Here is a 20,039-nt window from a genome sequence, read left to right as displayed (position 1 = left end):
AATCCCGTTAGTCGCCTCTTACGACAAGAATGGGTTACTGAAGGTTCATTCTAACCCGGACCTCCACGGGTTACAAATTAAGAAAACATTTGATCATGTCTAAAATTAATTATAAAATTATTCAACATTTTATTTTTCATTTTATATAAAAATAATGTCTATAACCGTTTGAAAACGATGTGATTTACGACACCATGAGAGAACCTGATGACAAGTACTGCTACATTCTGGCCAGGTGTTCGTGGGAACACCTGTCTGACCCAGTAAACTCAACAGTAACTGAGTGACCTGGGGGGTGTTGTACAATACCTCAGCACCCAAGTCTTATTACTGAAAGCAGTGTAGGACACAAACATGTTAATATGACCTGAATTTTGGGTTGATCCAATCATATGCCAAGTGACACGTCATTCTTCAGTTGTTTTATGGTTATAACAGTGACATTTCAAAAAACTATTTCTATTTATTAAAAATTATAATTACGGGGGACTATAAATAATATTTTGTGATAATATCGCATTAACTTGATAAAGTCAACAAATGGCACACGTTTTTAAAATTGTTTTCCACAGGCCTGTGTGCCACATGCAGTGTGTGTTGACTGAATGTATTCCCACATCAAGCCTTTATGCTTAATTTGACTGAAAAAATGTATTTAAAGAACACAAGCCAAACAGTTAATTATAATGAAAACCATGTGCGGTCTTGTAACCATGGTAATGACCAAGGAGAAGTAGGAATTAGCAACACATGGTGTACCGGATGGTCATCTGAATAATAATTTATCAACCCTGCAATAAAGGAAGGCATAGTAACATGATCATGATCAACATTACAGAGATGAGATCAAAAGATATGTCTGTCATTTGGCTTATGTTATCATTATCACAAAGATGTTAATAATCGTGTCCACATGATATCTTTGCTCTTTCTCTGAAAATCATGACAAGCCATGACGGAGAAAAGTATCCCTCATTCAGTATATGCATATCCAGGAATGGCACAAACAGTCTGGTCGATTATGGTCGGGAACAGTGACTAGTGTCATTCCAGCCCAACCACCCTGAGCATCAGAGACTGAGTGCTGTCCTACAACAGCCGCCATCAAATGTCAGTGTATGCTGTTGTTTCCTTCAGCTCTTGCTGAACAAGTACACCACCAAAACAGCATTCCCCAGAACACTAGCGACCAGGACAGCCCCAAGTCCCAGCGTCTTCAGATCTGTAACGGAAAGTAAGATAGGCATCACAAAGACATAGGTACATTTATTACTCATCCGTTGAAGATATCACTGTTTAATAATTTTACAATGTTATTCCACATTGTGTAATAACATCACGTGGTGCCGTACGTATGACGTAAAACTGGTTTACAGTTATGACGTCACAATGCTAATACCTCTGTCACAACAGTATTAGACCTTGCTTGACTCACAGAAAGCTGAGAGTCATCACACTCATTGAATTCTTAGGAAAAAGTACTTTGCTCGATATTATTTTGCTAATGTTGGTTGAGTAATAAATAAAATACTAAACAATGTCCCGTGTAATACAGTATTTTAATTTATGAAACTTGTGAAAGGTATTGGTATCTAACTCGCTTTCGCTTGTTAGATACCAAACCATTCACTTTAGTTTTCTTTCATACCATATATGTACCGTACACAGGACATCGCTTTTCTAGTATTCTCTATGTATCTTGCACACAATACCAATATATGATATATATGGTACTACACGGGACATCGTTTAGTATTCTCTATGTATCTTGCACACAATACCAATATATGATATATATGGTACTACACAGGACATTGTTTAGTATTCTCTATGTATCTTGCACACAATACCAATATATGATATTATGCACATGTATACCAATATATGATATATATGGTACTACACGGGACATCGTTTAGTATATTCTCTATGTATCTTGCACACAATACCAATATATGATATATATGGTACTACACGGGACATCGCTTTAGACATCGTTTAGTATTCTCTATGTATCTTGCACACAATACCAATATATGATATATATGGTACTACACGGGACATCGTTTAGTATTCTCTATGTATCTTGCACACAATACCAATATATGATATATATGGTACTACACGGGACATCGTTTAGTATTCTCTATGTATCTTGCACACAATACCAATATATGATATATATGGTACTACACGGGACATCGTTTAGTATTCTCTATGTATCTTGCACACAATACCAATATATGATATATATGGTACTACACGGGACATCGTTTAGTATTCTCTATGTATCTTGCACACAATACCAATATATGATATATATGGTACTACACAGGACATCATTTAGTATTCTCTATGTATCTTGCACACAATACCAATATATGATATATATATGGTATTACACGGGACATCGTTTAGTATTCTCTATGTATCTTGCACACAATACCAATATATGATATATATGGTACTACACAGGACATCGTTTAGTATTCTCTATGTATCTTGCACACAATACCAATATATGATATATATGGTACTACACGGGACATCGTTTAGTATTCTCTTTGTATCTTGCACACAATACCAATATATGATATATATGGTACTACACGGGACATCATTTAGTATTCTCTATGTATCTTGCACACAATACCAATATGATGATATATATGGTACTACACACAACAATCATTTACACGTTTAGTATTCTCTATGTATCTTGCACACAATACCAATATATGATATATATGGTACCACACGGGACATCGTTTAGTATTCTCTATGTATCTTGCACACAATACCAATATATGATATATATGGTACACGGGACACGGGACATCGCTTAGTATTCTCTATGTATCTTGCACACAATACCAATATATGATATATATGGTACTACACGGGACATCGTTTAGTATTCTCTATGTATCTTGCACACAATACCAATATATGATATATATGGTACTACACGGGACATCGCTTAGTATTCTCTATGTATCTTGCACACAATACCAATATATGATATATATATGGTACTACACAGGACATCGCACACAATTAGTATTCTCTATGTTTATCTTGCACACAATACCAATATATGATATATATGGTACTACACAGGACATCGTTTAGTATTCTCTATGTATCTTGCACACAATACCAATATATGATATATATGGTACTACACAATATAATATATGACATCGCATTAGTATTCTCTATGTATCTTGCACACAATACCAATATATGATATATATGGTACTACACGGGACATCGTTTAGTATTCTCTATGTATCTTGCACACAATACCAATATATGATATATATGGTACTACACGGGACATCGTTTAGTATTCTCTATGTATCTTGCATTTACAATACCAATATATGATATATATGGTACTACACGGGACATCGCTTAGTATTCTCTATGTATCTTGCACACAATACCAATATATGATATATATGGTACTACACGGGACATCGTTTAGTATTCTCTATGTATCTTGCACACAATACCAATATATGATATATATGGTACTACACGGGACATCGTTTAGTATTCTCTATGTATCTTGCACACAATACATTTACTCGTTTCATATATATGGTATTACACGGGACATCATTTAGTATTCTCTATATCTAACACAATGCAATATATGATATATATGGTATTACACGGGACATCAGTTAGTATTCTCTATGTATCTTGCACCAATACCATTTATGATGATATATATGGTATTACACACAGGACATCGTTTAGTATTCTCTATGTATCTTGCACACAATACCAATATATGATATATATGGTACTACACGGGACATCGTTTAGTATTCTCTATGTATCTTGCACACAATACCAATATATGATATATATGGTACTACACGGGACATCGTTTAGTATTCTCTATGTATCTTACACACAATACCAATATATGATATATATGGTACTACACGGGACATCATTTAGTATTCTCTATGTATCTTGCACACAATACCAATATATGATATATATATGGTATTACACAGGACATGGTTTAGTATTCTCTATGTATCTTGCACACAATACCAATATATGATATATATGGTACTACACGGGACATCGTTTAGTATTCTCTATGTATCTTGCACACAATACCAATATATGATATATATGGTATCCTACACACAATACCAATACACGGGACATCGTTTAGTATTCTCTATGTATCTTGCACACAATACCAATATATGATATATATGGTACTACACAGGGACATCGTTTAGTATTCTCTATGTATCTTGCACACAATACCAATATATGATATATATGGTACTACACGGGACATCGTTTAGTATTCTCTATGTATCTTGCACACAATACCAATATATGATATATATGGTAGTACACGGGACATCGTTTAGTATTCTCTATGTATCTTGCACACAATACCAATATATGATATATATGGTACTACACAGGACATCGTTTAGTATTCTCTATGTATCTTGCACACAATACCAATATATGATATATATGGTACTACACGGGACATTGTTTAGTATTCTCTATGTATCTTGCACACAATACCAATATATGATATATATGGTACTACACGGGACATTGTTTAGTATTCTCTATGTATCTTGCACACAATACCAATATATGATATTGGAACTCTGAACTGCCCTGGCTGCTTCACACATGATAGACTACATCTACATCACCTCAATACTGGTGGAACTGGAGTCTGGACTAGACAGTGAGCGAGTTCAGTTTTACGCCGCAATATTCCAGCTATATGGCTGTGGCCTATAAATAATTGAGTCTGGACCAGAAAATCCAGTGATCAACAGCATGAGCCTCGATCTACGCAATTGGGATATGGTGAGATGTGCCAACCAAGTCATGGAGCTTGGCCACCAGATCCTGTTAGTCGCCTCTTACGACAAGAATGGGTTACTGGGAAACCAATTCTAACCCAAATATTCACGGGTCTCAAGACAAGACAGCTAGATGTGGATGGAAAGCCTGTGGTGACACATTCTAGAGAATCTCTTCAACCACTGTATCCAACACTGCAATTACAACACCTAGTGTCCTGAAGACTATTCCCCCCACAGATCCCCCTGTGACATCCTGCTTCTACACTTACTGCTTGGCTTGCTGGGTTTAATGACGACTGTGCTGTCAACCAGACAATCAGATGACTTGGTGGAATCCTCTTTCACCTGACTAGTTTCCTCCTCAACTGATTGCACATGTCTCCGTCTCAGAAAGTCATCGTCCAGCGATGACATCATCGTGCTGGAAGTCAACACACAGGATTCCGCACTCTTCACAGCACTGGACACAACTGGCCCAGTATCAGTCCTCTGAAACACATTGTTCTCTATCACAGGCACAGTCACCTGATTGTCCAACTCCTGCATGATGTTCTGTTGCCATAGCGACTTCCTGATGGGTGTACTTGGACGGGTCAGGCCTCTACAAACATCTGTCTGAAGGCTCTGCTTGGGAGAACCCTGAGGTTTTTGAGACGTGAACTTGCACTGAGACAGTTTATCTGGTGACAGATGAGTCTGGCCGAACTTGGCGTGCTGCCACAGAGTGCTGTTCCTGAGTGGTGAGGCTTGTATCGTGCTCTGCTCGGACACACTGACGTCAAACTGTCTTGTAGAACTTGCCTCACTGTCTCTTTTCGTCTGCCACGGATGTTGTGATACTGTATTACCTGAGATCTGAGAGTTGAAGAGAGACAGTCTCTCTGTTGTGAGGCTCTGCTCAAGGAAGGGATTGTTCCGGACTTGAGTCTGGAGCCTGGGAAACTGCAGAGACTGTCGGCTTCTTGAATCAAAGGCAGGGTTCGTGTGAAGGGTCGGTCCACTTGATGACTTTTGATTAAAGATGTCTACCAAACAGAATGAAACATTACTGCAGATATACATTTTATATGGGACATTATTCGCAACCAGGATCCTCTGTTTATTACACAAGCATTGTGACTTTACCAATATCCCACAATTCACACGAATACAAAATTTTTGACACACAGAGAATATTGGATGAATGGGTTTGCTCTTCTACATGTTCATCACAAAGTACATATAAAAAGAATGCATGCAATAGATTGTCCTACCTGCTGTAATAAAGGAATCGTTACCTTCCTCAAACGGCCCAACTTATGGTCACAGATAACAGAGTGGCTTCACTCAAAACCAAATTCAAATCTCTTGAACAAATTCTGTCAGGAGCAAGAACAAAGTTTCAGTTTCAGATGCTAACTGGCTTTTGGGAGATAATGTCCACAGTTCATTATGCTTTCCATCGTTGACAACTAATACAACAGGAATGTCACATAAACCTCCCCCAAAATAGAACATGCACGCATGCGCGCTCACACACACAAACACACACACACCCCCAAAAAAAAAAAAAAAATCAAAAAAGAAAAAAAAAAGATGTCATGCAAACTCCATGCCCCAACAACTTTGGAAGTTAGTGACCCACCTGTGGGTGTGGAAGACGTCACACGTAGTCGGGCGGGGCTGATCAGGGGCCGTGCTGGACCCAGCAATGGACGAGGGATGGCACTCAATGAAGTAAAGCTGGCCTGGCTGCCCGTCATGGAAAACATACCTGAACAGTACGGATGTTTATATATTAATGTATGTTTTCTATTTCACTGTTACAGACATAAATCTGCATGCAGGGTTCTGATTCTGATTGGTTTCAATGCAACTTTGAACAGTAATCCTGCAATACTACGTACGGCATGTCAGCTAAACGTACAACACAAATCCAAAGTGACACAGATCTGGGACACTAAAGAAACCCATGAACACGGGTCTTGTGCTGACAAACCTAGAACTGGGACAGACTGGGATTCAAACCCATGACTACAGGTGTCTGGTGTGTGTAACCCTGCACAGAGAACCTAGAAACACAACTGGGACATACTGGGATTCAAACACATGACTACAGGTGTCTGGTGTGTGTAACCCTGCACAGAGAACCTAGAAACACAACTGGGACATACTGGGATTCAAACACATGACTACAGGTGTCTGGTGTGTGTAACCCTGCACAGAGAACCTAGAAACACAACTGGGACATACTGGGATTCAAACCCAAGACTACAGGTGTCTGGTGTGAGTAACCCTACACAGCGAACCTAGAAACACAACTGGGACATACTGGGATTCAAACCCAAGACTACAGGTGTCTGGTGTGAGTAACCCTACACAGAGAACCTAGAAACACAACTGGGACATACTGGGATTCAAACCCAAGACTACAAGTGTCAGGTGTGTGTAACCCTACACAGCCGAACCTAGAAACACAACAACTGGGACATACTGGGATTCAAACCCAAGACTACAGGTGTCTGGTGTGTGTAACCCTACACAGCTAGAAACACAACTGGGAACCTAGAAACACAACTGGGACATACTGGGATTCAAACCCAAGACTACAGGTGTCAGGTGTGTGTAACCCCTACACAGCCGAACCTAGAAACACAACTGGGACATACTGGGATTCAAACCCAAGACTACAGGTGTCAGGTGTGTGTAACCCTACACAGCTTAACCTAGAAACACAACTGGGACATACTGGGATTCAAACCCAAGACTACAGGTGTCTGGTGTGTGTAACCCTGTAGAAACACAACTGGGACCTGAGAAACACAACTGGGACATAGAAACTGGGACATGCTGGGATTCAAACCCAAGACTACAGGTGTCAGGTGTGAGTAACCCTGCACAGCTTAACCTAGAAACACAACTGGGACATACTGGGATTCAAACCCAAGACTACAGGTGTCTGGTGTGAGTAACCCTACACAGCGAACCTAGAAACACAACTGGGACATACTGGACTACAGGTTCAAACCCAAGACTACAGGTGTTCTGGTGTGAGTAACCCTACACAGCCAGACCTAGAAACACAACTGGGACATACTGGGATTCAAACCCAAGACTACAGTCTGGTGTCTGGTAGAAACACAACTGGGACATACTGGGAACCAAGACTACAGGTGTCTGGTGTGAGTAACCCTACACAGCTTGAACCTAGAAACACAACTGGGACATGCTGGGATTCAAACCCAAGACTACAGGTGTCTGGTGTGAGTAACCCTACACAGCAGAACCTAGAAACACAACTGGGACATACTGGGATTCAAACCCAAGACTACAGGTGTCAAGGTGTGAGTAACCCTACACAGAGAACCTAGAAACACAACTGGGACATACTGGGATTCAAACCCAAGACTACAGGTGTCTGGTGTGAGTAACCCTACACAGAGAACCTAGAAACACAACTGGGACATACTGGGATTCAAACCCAAGACTACAGGTTTCAAGTGTGAGTAACCCTACACTGCAACCTAGAAACACAACTGGGACATACTGGGATTCAAACCCAAGACTACAGGTGTCTGGTGTGAGTAACCCTGCACAGCTGAACCTAGAAACACAACTGGGACATACTGGGATTCAAACCCAAGACTACAGGTGTCAATGGTGTGAGTAACCCTACACAGCTTAACCTAGAAACACAACTGGGACATACTGGGATTCAAACCCAAGACTACAGGTTTCAATTGTGAGTAACCCTACACAGCGAACCTAGAAACACAACTGGGACATACTGGGATTCAAACCCAAGACTACAGGTGTCTGTAACCCTACACAGCGAACCTAGAAACACAACTGGGACATACTGGGATTCAAACCCAAGACTACAGGTGTCTGGTGTGTGTAACCCTGCACAGCAAACCTAGAAACACAACTGGGACATACTGGGATTCAAACCCAAGACTACAGGTTTCAATTGTGAGTAACCCTACACAGCGAACCTAGAAACACAACTGGGACATACTGGGATTCAAACCCAAGACTACAGGTTTCAAGTGTGAGTAACCCTACACAGAGAACCTAGAAACACAACTGGGACATACTGGGATTCAAACCCAAGACTACAGGTTTCAATTGTGAGTAACCCTACACAGAGAACCTAGAAACACAACTGGGACATACTGGGATTCAAACCCAAGACTACAGGTTTCAAGTGTGAGTAACCCTACACAGCGAACCTAGAAACACAACTGGGACATACTGGGATTCAAACCCAAGACTACAGGTGTCTGGTGTGAGTAACCCTGCACAGCGAACCTAGAAACACAACTGGGACATACTGGGATTCAAACCCAAGACTACAGGTGTCTGGTGTGAGTAACCCTGCACAGCGAACCTAGAAACACAACTGGGACATAATGGGATTCAAACCCAAGACCACAGGTGTCTGGTGTGAGTAACCCTGCACAGCTGAACCTAGAAACACAACTGGGACATAATGGGATTCAAACCCAAGACTACAGGTGTCTGGTGTGAGTAACCCTGCACAGCGAACCTAGAAACACAACTGGGACATACTGGGATTCAAACCCAAGACTACAGGTGTCTGGTGTGAGTAACCCTACACAGCGAACCTAGAAACACAACTGGGACATACTGGGATTCAAACCCAAGACTACAAGTGTCAGGTGTGTGTAACCCTACACAGCGAACCTAGAAACACAACTGGGACATACTGGGATTCAAACCCAATACTACAGGTGTCAGGTGTGTGTAACCCTACACAGCGAACCTAGAAACACAACTGGGACATACTGGGATTCAAACCCAATACTACAGGTGTCAGGTGTGTGTAACCCTACACAGCTACACAATGCTGAGACATGAGAGCTATCATCAACTGGAACATTGATATAGTTCTGTATGGACAAACACCAGATGCATAGCTAAAAACCTGACTTATCTGTTAACTAACATCACAATTTCTGGAAAGATTGTTGAGAATCATTTAAAAAATGTGCTTTGACCACAATTAATTGCTACAAATTTAACAAGTAAAAGGAGAAAATGTATTTTCTATTTCCGGACACAAACTTCAAAACAGTGTTTGGTAGAAACGCAGAAAATCTGTTTTTAGTGATGGCAATTCCACAAGAAATTTTCAGAATAGCTAATACTACTTTCTCTGTCTTTACACAGCCCCACACATACAAACTTGTGCATGTGTGAGTCAAGACATTGTCCTACATTAACAAGACTGTTACCATATACCAAAGGAAGCATTCCTAAAATGTTCTGACAATGTTGATACTGTTTTCATTGCAAGCTTATTTCAAATCATACAGAACCTAGATACATACATAAAGTGTCCATCAAGGGTAGATCATCTGTGTGGGAGCCCAGGTTACAGGAAACAGCTGTCAATACTTTCATTTTACCAGCAGATGCAACATGATGGGATTGCATTAAATGTATGTTATTAAACAGACTTCTCCATTAAGTAGGTAATAAACTCAGCAATATTATCATTAATAATTCTGGACCAGGCGATCCAGTGATCAACTGAGCATCGATCTCCTGACTTCATCTGAGTTGGTTTTCCGTTAGACCCAAGAGAGTAAGCCTTTATGACAAGAATGCTTCCCATCTCATCTTCCGGTTCTCCATTAAGTAGGTCATCCAAATCATTAATATTTCTCCTCCTGAATCACCTCTGAGTTGGTTTTGACAGGTTCCATCTCAAGGTCAGGTTGTGCCCTCCTCCTTCACCTCTGACTGGTCAGCTTGTGCCCTTCGACTGGTGCTGACGGAGGATATGGCAACCGTTTCAGCCTCACTCTGATAGCTGCCTGTGCTTTTGTCGAGAGAAAGCCTGCATAGAGATTGGATGATGGAATATACAGTGAGTGAGCACATTTAGTTTATGCCGCACTCAGCAATATTCCAGCTATATAGTGGCGGCCTGTAAATAATCGAGTCTGGTCCAGACAAACCAGTGATCAACATCATGAGCATCGAACTACGCAACAGGGATACGATGACATGTGTCAACCAAGTCAGCGAGCCTGACCACCCGATCCCGTTGGTTGCCTCATATGACAAGCATGGGTTACTGAAGATCAATTCTAACCCGGATCTTCACGGCTCTGGAATATACAATACTCACATTGAGGCATACACTCTCTAACCTGAAACACTAATCTAACAAGGAAAATGAGCTCATTTGTCCCTTTCACAGTTGCAGGACTTCTGTAGAGCCATATAGAGCGGTGAGAGTGTTCTCCCCTATTACAGGACTTCTATAGAGCTGAGAGTGTTCTCCCCTGTTACAGGACTTCTATAGAGCTGAGAGTGTTCTCCCCTGTTACAGGACTTCTATAGAGCTGAGAGTGTTCTCCCCTGTTACAGGACTTCTATAGAGCTGAGAGTGTTCTCCCCTATTACAGGACTTCTATAGAGATGCTGTGAGAGTGTTCTCCCTGTTACAGGACTTCTATAGAGATGAGAGTGTTCTCCCTATTACAGGACTTCTATAGAGCTGAGAGTGTTCTCCCCTGTTACAGGACTTCTATAGAGCTGAGAGTGTTCTCCCTATTACAGGACTTCTATAGAGCTGAGAGTGTTCTCCCCTGTTACAGGACTTCTATAGAGCTGTGAGGAGAGTGTTCTCCCCTGTTACAGGACTTCTATAGAGCTGAGAGTGTTCTCCCCTGTTACAGGACTTCTATAGAGATGAGAGTGTTCTCCCCTATTACAGGACTTCTATAGAGCTGAGAGTGTTCTCCCCTGTTACAGGACTTCTATAGAGCTGAGAGTGTTCTCCCCTGTTACAGGACTTCTATAGAGATGAGAGTGTTCTCCCCTGTTACAGGACTTCTATAGAGCTGAGAGTGTTCTCCCCTATTACAGGACTTCTATAGAGCTGAGAGTGTTCTCCCCTGTTACAGGACTTCTATAGAGCTGAGAGTGTTCTCCCCTGTTACAGGACTTCTATAGAGATGAGAGTGTTCTCCCCTGTTACAGGACTTCTATAGAGCTGAGGTGTTCTGAGAGTGTTCTCCCCTATTACAGGACTTCTATAGAGCTGAGAGTGTTCTCCCCTATTACAGGACTTCTATAGAGCTGAGAGTGTTCTCCCCTGTTACAGGACTTCTATAGAGCTGAGAGTGTTCTCCCCTGTTACAGGACTTCTATAGAGCTGAGAGTGTGTTCTCCCCTATTACAGGACTTCTATAGAGCTGAGAGTGTTCTCCCCTATTACAGGACTTCTATAGAGCTGAGAGTGTTCTCCCCTATTACAGGACTTCTATAGAGCTGAGAGTGTTCTCCCCTGTTACAGGACTTCTATAGAGCTGAGAGTGTTCTCCCCTGTTACAGGACTTCTATAGAGCTGAGAGTGTTCTCCCCTGTTACAGGACTTCTATAGAGCTGAGAGTGTTCTCCCCTGTTACAGGACTTCTATAGAGCTGAGAGTGTGCTCCCCTAATGTCAAGTGCCAGGCAGGATAACAACTGTGGAATCTTCCTGACATGTTCTCCAAGAGCACTAGACTCTGGAGAGAGACACAGAAAGTTCATAGCTAATACAGGCTGGTCCTAGGGCTCACCTCCTGAAGGTCTTGGTTGTGGCTGTCGTCCTCCTCCTGGTGATGATGCAGCTGGCCACAGACAGCACCAAGTTTACACCAAACAGGACCGTCAGCACCTTGTTGTCCACAGCCATCCCAGGTGACCACAGAGTTATGTCCCTTGTCACTGCAGCTGCACATAATATCCAGGTGATGCTCACCACAACATCTACCAGGAACAGTCTGAAATACAGGAATGTCAATCGTAACCATGGAAACAATTACTAAAACTAACCAGTTCAAAGACAGGACTCAAAGTTCAACTGCCCTTTATATATGAAAGCATTAAAGTCAGTAGATTTCTCTTAACAATTCATTGACTTTGTTATCAGTCAAATAAAAGTGACCTCATGTACAGTATGTAACCATTGATAGGACTGCAGTAACAAAAGAGGAAATCACCAAATGACAAGCAAGCCCGGCTTCTGGGATGTGTCATCCGAGCACAGGAAGAGGGACGACTGTCACAACAGAGTTAGCATATTGACAGGGAAAGCCTTAAGACTAATTTAAATAACTTTTCATAAGAGTCATAGTTACAAAAAGATTAATTTGGGAATAGTCACAGTTTGTGTGTACATCTTGGACACCAAAATGACCTACAGTCCGTTTGGCTCAAAAGCGGACCGATGAATTGCAATCTAACTCGAAAACTAATAAACATAACATACTCAATGAAACGCTGATCATAATCAAAACATCATACCCACTCTGTGAGGTTTTGCAGAATTTTTGTCCTAAAAATAATAATGTTGTTTAACAAACTATCATTAAAATATTGACACAGTTCACTGTTTGTTACGAGGGAGGAGTGCAGAGAAAGGGACAGCCAGGTGTTTATTGAGTATTTTATGTTTATTAGTTTTCGAGTTAGATTGCAATTCATCGGTCCGCTTTTGAGCCAAACGGACTATAACAACAAAGTACAGCCAATCATATTTCACAATGGGTCCTCAACAAATCATCTGTGAGGACCAGCGGTAATGAAACAGCAGATCAAGTCAGATGATGACCAAACTCTAGGATTGATGACTTGCTTGTTATATACCACCACACTCGACAATATTCCAACTACATGACAGCAGACTGTAAATACACAAGTCTGGACCAGACAATCCAGTAATAGATTCTATGATTCATGTCAGCTGGTATGAAGACACACCATTAACAAAGTCACAAAACATGACCCCCCAATCCGTGAAGTCGCTGTGTACGATTAGCATAGGTTGACACAGATCAGGTCTTACCCAGAATTCCTCCAGGGTTGAATTCTACGTAGTCATGACAACCAGCTAAGTACTACGTACCTGTCCTTCCCGATGAGTATCTTGGACATGAGGCACAGACAGAGGCCGGTGTAGTGGACAGCCTGCTGATACGGCTGCATCATCTCCACGAATGTCAACAGTGGCCACACATCAGAGATCATGCTGGGATACTGGCCCAGGCTGTAGGCCAGCACCAAACATGCACACACCAGAGACGTCATACCGAGAAGATCACCCGCAGTGCACTGTGCTGGGGAGGACAGCTCTGACACTCCTTTCTGTAAGTGTAGAAGAGCTGTGTTAAATTCCGTGCTTAAATGGGAGTTGGATCTGATCAAACAATGGCCATGTTAGAACAGAGTTATGCCCCTCCGAATTTCATTTGTACCCGTCATCTTTGATGCCAAACAGGGTAAACTTTTTTTTACATTTAGAAGATTTAATGAAAAATTGGATATGGCTGCCATAATAAAAACAATAATCAATCCTCTTCAACAATTCAAGAAATGGAGAAATGTACATCTAATGAACTCTCCATGGTGGAGATCATATAGATCATTCGAACATTCAAATATGACAAAAACAGAATGGTTTGACACCTACATATAGCTACATGTGAGGTGAGGTGAGGTGAAATTGGGTTTAACGTTGTGCTTGAGAATATTTCACTCATATGACGACGTGCATGCGTGTGTATGTGTATGTGCGGCTGCTTGTACTAGCCCAGACTTAAGCTGGTTTTATAGTGCTAGCCCACTGAGATACCATGCCGCAGTGAAGCATGAATACCCCACTCAGACACATTATACTGACTCCCGAGCCGACCAGTCCTTGTTGTACCCATTAATGCCGAGCGCCAGGCAGGGACCAACAAGTACCATATTTTAACGTCTTTTGGTATGACGCGGTCGGGGATCGAACCAGCGACCTTCCGGGCGGACGTTGTAACCACTACACCACGGAGGCGATCTATAGCTACATGTACACAACATCACCCACTTCTTATACAACAGCGAGGAAAACACTACATGCTGCTGTCCATGCTTTGAAAGCCAAAGTCTGCGTAACATTATGTAACTAACTTATTATACTCTCATGCTGATGTGCATATATAACAAATTACATCACAGAGTGTAGGAAAATTGCTTCAATTTCAGCAAGGTCAAAGTTCAAGGTCTCCCAATGTCAAAGGAATTGTTACAGTCAGGTTGAACGACATATGAAACAAATGTAATCGTGTTTAAAGATAAAGAGTAGTGGCCTTATCAGTCGGATTTAAACCTAGTGAACAAATTCAGGTGTCAGCATTTTGAAGGGGGTGGGGGTGGAAAAAACATGCGAACAAGGTGAAGTTTCAGCTTCATTGGGCCAGTGGTTTCTGAGAAGACACTGACAAATTTGCCGATGGACACCTGACAAGCACACTTGCCTTTCAGTCAGATCAAGAACCAAGGACAGACAACATGGACTAAACATGTCTGGCTAGGAGGGCTCAGCAAAATACATCTTGACCATGTTTACCAAACTGATATCTTATGTCTTTTCAACTCCTCACCAGGTGAGACTGTTGTGAAGTGTTGGACATGGTCGATGTATTGGCATCCAGCTTGGCCCGGAGAGCATCATCCTGCTTCATCAACTCATGCTCCACAACGACCTTGCAGGGGTCACAGAGTTCATACACCCTCTCCAGGTGGTCCTTGTAGGCGTCAATCTCAGCATCATAGTTGTCCTGAACACAGAATACATGACTTGTTTCACACTGAAGACTGACTGACTGAGTTTGGTTTTACGCCGCTTTTAGCAATATTCCAGCAACATCATGGCGGGGGACACCAGAAATGGGCTTCACACATTGTACCCATGTGGGGATTCGAACCCGGGTCTTCGGCATGACGAGCCAACGCTTTAACCACTAGGCTACCCCACCACCCCTTCACACTGAACAGCAACATTCATCACTTTATCAGAATGTAATCAGTTTAGTTTTACACTGCTTTAAACAATATTTCAGCAATATCACGGCTGGGGACACCAGAAATGGGCTTCACACAATGTACCCATGTGGGGATTCGAACATGTTTCTTTGGTTTCACGAGTGAAGGCTTTAACCACTGGGCTACCCCACCTCTACGTATCACAATGTAAATAATCCAGTCCAGGGTGACATCATGACCTGTTGAGGTATGGTGCAGCTTGCAATTATTCAACAAACCTGACCATTGGTTATGATCAGTTAAGACAAGCATACTAACTTTACTCCATCCTGGAACCATCACGAGGATACACAATGATAACGTGCTATATTGCGACAGCAGTGACCTTGGTCCTAAGGCAGTGTTTCCGCTGACTTAATTATTTATTGCACACTGTGTCAGGCGACCTAAAATTTTACCGGTCTTGAATGAAATTTCCCGGTCGTATCCTATTGCCATACTGTAAGTACTCATTTTAAAGTTATTTTTAGCCTGGGTATTTCCGAAACATAAGAATTTTTGCGACCATGAAAGCACAGCCAAGTCTGTCATTTCGCTTACCCATGATTTTTTATTTTAATACATGATTATTTACCGGACACAGTGTCCGGTTGGCTTTCAATCTACCGGTCCCCAACAAATTTTACCGGTGATTTTCAGGTATATACCGGAGAACGGAAACACTGTAAGGAGATGAACATCGTATCAGAAACAGAGAATATGACTAACCACTGCATCTTCCCAACCCAAAACTCTCACATACCTCATTCATGGGCACAAAGCTGGCCAGCTGTTTGACCTTGAGCAGCTGGTTCTGTTCACATCCATTACAGAGAGCTGAGGAGCTGCCGAGATACTCCTCCGGGCGACAACCAATACCATGATTCAGTTCCAGCATGTGCTGGGCCGGTATGTCTTTGTTGTAGTCCCCTGCCTGCAGCAATAGAGTTAGTGAGTCATTGATTCATCGGCTGGGTGGACAACAGAGACACCTCTGTCAAATCAGTCAAATCAGCATCAAGTCTGGGCTAGATAGGAAAAGTGGCTGACACAGCCATCATTGTAAACACACAATCATCCAAATCATCGAGTCTGACGACCTATTTCTCCAACTTTGCTACGAGCCACGGATTTGGGACCATATTTTGTGATATATCTGCAACGGATGATTTTTTTTTCATTCCCATGATTATTAAGATTAATAAAGAGAAAGAAACAGATAGAATGTTAGTAAAACAACTTGTACAGTGTATACAAAGTGGCCATCTGACCATGTAGGTTGACATTCACCTACTTTGTCGAATCCATTGTACTGATCACAGCTTGGACAGTCCCAGCAGTTGCGGTTCCCGTACGGCACCACCGTGTCGGCATTGCAGAACCAACAGTTGACACGCACTGGGAAGCGTGGTCTGGCAAAACAAGAAATAGGACTCTAGACTGAAAACCTGAACTGAAGATCTAAGGAGCTATTCAAAATGAGAACTGGAACAAATATCTGTACACCTATAACAAGCCACTTATTGTGCATTGTACAACTTACATCTTTATGGTCCATGTGCTCTACTTCTCTATCAGAGACTTTGTTTAGTTTTACACCGCTTTTAGCAATAATCCAGCAATATTGCAGCAGAAGACAACAGAAATGAGCTTCACACATTGTGCCCATGTGGGGAGTTGAACCCGGGTCTTCCCCATGATGAGCTGACGTTTTAACCACTAGGCTACCCCACCGCCCCTCTCTATCAGTACTATGATAGTATTATTCTTATTGATCCAACTACAATTCTCAATTTTATCAATCAAAGTAATACTAATAGAACTGCCTACAATGTCAAAGACAACTATTGTTATTTCTGTCACTACTCAAATCAAGGCCCGGATTCGATTCTCCCATGGGTACAATATGTGAGCCTATTTCTTGAGTCCCCACCATGATATTGCTGGAATATTGCTAAAAATGACATAAAACCCAACTCGCTCAAATCAAGGGCAAGTAACTAATCTGAAGTTGTTGCAGTCGTTACTATCTCATCAGCAATACAAATCACATGAGGTGAGGTGAGGTGAAATGGGTTTAACGTCGCACTTAAGAATATTTCGCTCATATGACGACGTGCATGCGTATGTGTGGCTGCTTGTACTAGCCCAGACTTAAGCTGGTTTTATAGTGCTAGCTCACTGTGATCAGAGGTACAGATAAGCTGCGTATCTGCTTAAATTACGCAAATATTTATGTGAAAACTCAATTCTCATTAAGTCAGTTGCGTACAAGTACGCTTGAAGTTTTGTAAATACTCAATATGTTTGACCTTACATGCGTACACACAAAGATGTCAAATCTTAGCTTGCGTACCGGTGCATAGATAAAATAACTGAGGTAAATTGAGAGGTTCTATTTCAACACATGAACATGGGAACATGCAGTCTTTCTTATCGTTTCTCATATTACAGATGCAATATAAATACCATTTATACTTTGTTATATTTTAAAATTTAATGCAAATTAGCAAAATACCCAATTGAGTTTGAGTGAGGTGGGTACAACTTATTTGGTTACTCAAAGGAAAATTAGGATACCCAATTGAGATGAACACAAGCGAGTACATTACTGAATGACCCCAAAAGTTATCTGTAGCTCTGCTGTGATACCATGCCGCAGTTTAGCATGTATACCCCACTCAGACACATTATACTGACACCCGAGCCGACCAGTCCTTGGTGGACCCATTAATGCTGAGCGCCAGGCAGGGACCAACAAGTACCATATTTTAACGTCTTTTGGTATGATGCAGCAGGGGATTGAATCCGCGACATTCCTCTCTCCGGGCAGACGCTCTAACCACTACACCACAGAGGCCGTGACAAATCACATGACTGACTGAGTGAGTTTGGTTTTACGCCGCTTTTAGCAATATTCCAGCAACATCTCGACAGGGGACAGCAGAAATGGGCTTCACACACTGTACCCATGTGGGGATTCGAACCCGGGTCTTTGGCATGTCAAGGCAACACTTTAACCACTAGGCTACCCCCACAGCCCCAAATCACATGAAGCCAACATGTAATATGTTATCAACTCTAGGTGTATCCATACATATTTTGTGTACATCTTCAACATTACTTTGTATGTACTACTCCACTGGTCTCTTCTGATGAGGGAAATTGGCTGTTATGACTAAACCGACAGTTTATTTTTATTACAGGCACCTACTAGATAGATGTGAAGTTAGATGAAACGGGGATATGATAATGCATAACGAGAGTGAGTGAGAATGGTTTTACTTCGCTTTCAGCAATATTCCAGCAATATCCCGGAATATGATAAAACACGGAAATGGGTGCACACATTGTACCCCTGTCGGGAATCTATATAACCCGGCTCTTCAGCGTGACCAGCGAACGATTTACCCACCTGGAGAAACTTGTCTACCTACCCCACCACCCAACATATTCTAAAGAGCAGATTACAAACAGTAAATTGTAAATGCTTCCATGTAGTATATTGGCAGTATAGTTTTATCTGCCATTCTTAACCAGAAATATCGGGAAATATTTGAATTTATCATAGTTAGAGCAGTTGGATGTTTCTCGTACACTGGGTACGAACTGTACACACATTCAACTCCACCACGCTAAAATTCAGGTATCTCCACATTTTAAAAAATGTTGGAAATTAATTTTGGTTAAAACACCGATTGGGGACATGACGCTGTTCGAAGACTGAGTTGGTACAAATGAGCGCATTTTTCGAGGAGGACCCAGTCTTGTGGAAATCCCACCATTGAATTTGACACCGAGGCGGGAAATTCGATAACCAGGCATGTTTTTGCTGTCAATTTCAAAACAAACCGCACCTAAGAACTTTGTAGGCACATGCTGCTGCAAGAACACCACCTCCACCTAATCCAGCAACGGAGACCCAAGTTTCCATTCTAAATTTACTAGATCTACTTGACAACTTCTCACTCCCAATAGATCTATTCTGCCGGCAAACTTCACGTGCCAGTGAACGGAAGTAGACGGGGAGGGTTTGTTGCACTAAAAGTGATATCCGTCGAGGGATCATTCATTTACCTCAAAAGTCGATCTTCTGAAATCACAGCTAGAAATTTGTAGGACATGAAAATGACTCATTAATTTTAATACACCATCTATCCACCGAGGCCATTGTCGTAGGATACAAAGGATATAAAAATATTATTCCACAGACACGAATCTCATGGGCGGATCCAGGAATTTTTCATTCTCCCCCACTCGCCCCTTTCCGTAACCTCGAAGAAGACGGAATAACACGAGTGGGTCACGATTGGGAATTTTAAGA

The 20,039-nt window shown here is 41.7% G+C and overlaps 2 protein-coding genes across 2 annotated transcripts; both read right to left on the bottom strand.

The window, feature by feature from the left end:
• Positions 1-298: 298 nt before the first annotated feature.
• LOC124267839 lies at positions 299-10,467 on the bottom strand. The gene is made up of 4 exons (XM_046702831.1): positions 10,419-10,467; positions 6,496-6,631; positions 5,141-5,896; positions 299-1,222 (listed from the first exon to the last, which is right to left on the bottom strand). The coding sequence occupies exons 2-4, from the start codon at positions 6,620-6,622 to the stop codon at positions 1,134-1,136; spliced, it is 972 nt and encodes a 323-aa protein (XP_046558787.1). The 5' UTR covers positions 6,623-6,631; positions 10,419-10,467; the 3' UTR covers positions 299-1,133.
• A 115-nt stretch (positions 10,468-10,582) lies between these two features.
• On the bottom strand, positions 10,583-19,717 carry LOC124267838 (transmembrane protein 201-like). Its single transcript, XM_046702830.1, has 7 exons — positions 19,573-19,717; positions 17,010-17,127; positions 16,479-16,649; positions 15,295-15,471; positions 13,779-14,017; positions 12,451-12,654; positions 10,583-10,716 (listed from the first exon to the last, which is right to left on the bottom strand). Exons 1-7 carry the CDS (start codon positions 19,647-19,649, stop codon positions 10,590-10,592), a joined length of 1,113 nt encoding a protein of 370 aa, XP_046558786.1. The 5' UTR covers positions 19,650-19,717; the 3' UTR covers positions 10,583-10,589.
• Between the last annotated feature and the right edge of the window lie 322 nt (positions 19,718-20,039).

Source organism: Haliotis rubra, unplaced genomic scaffold (genome assembly GCF_003918875.1).
Source record: "Haliotis rubra isolate DU_JTF1 unplaced genomic scaffold, ASM391887v1 Scf134, whole genome shotgun sequence".
NCBI lineage: Eukaryota > Metazoa > Mollusca > Gastropoda > Lepetellida > Haliotidae > Haliotis > Haliotis rubra.
The sequence above is the reverse complement of the archived record's forward strand: the minus strand, read 5'-3'. Positions and strand labels throughout refer to the sequence as shown.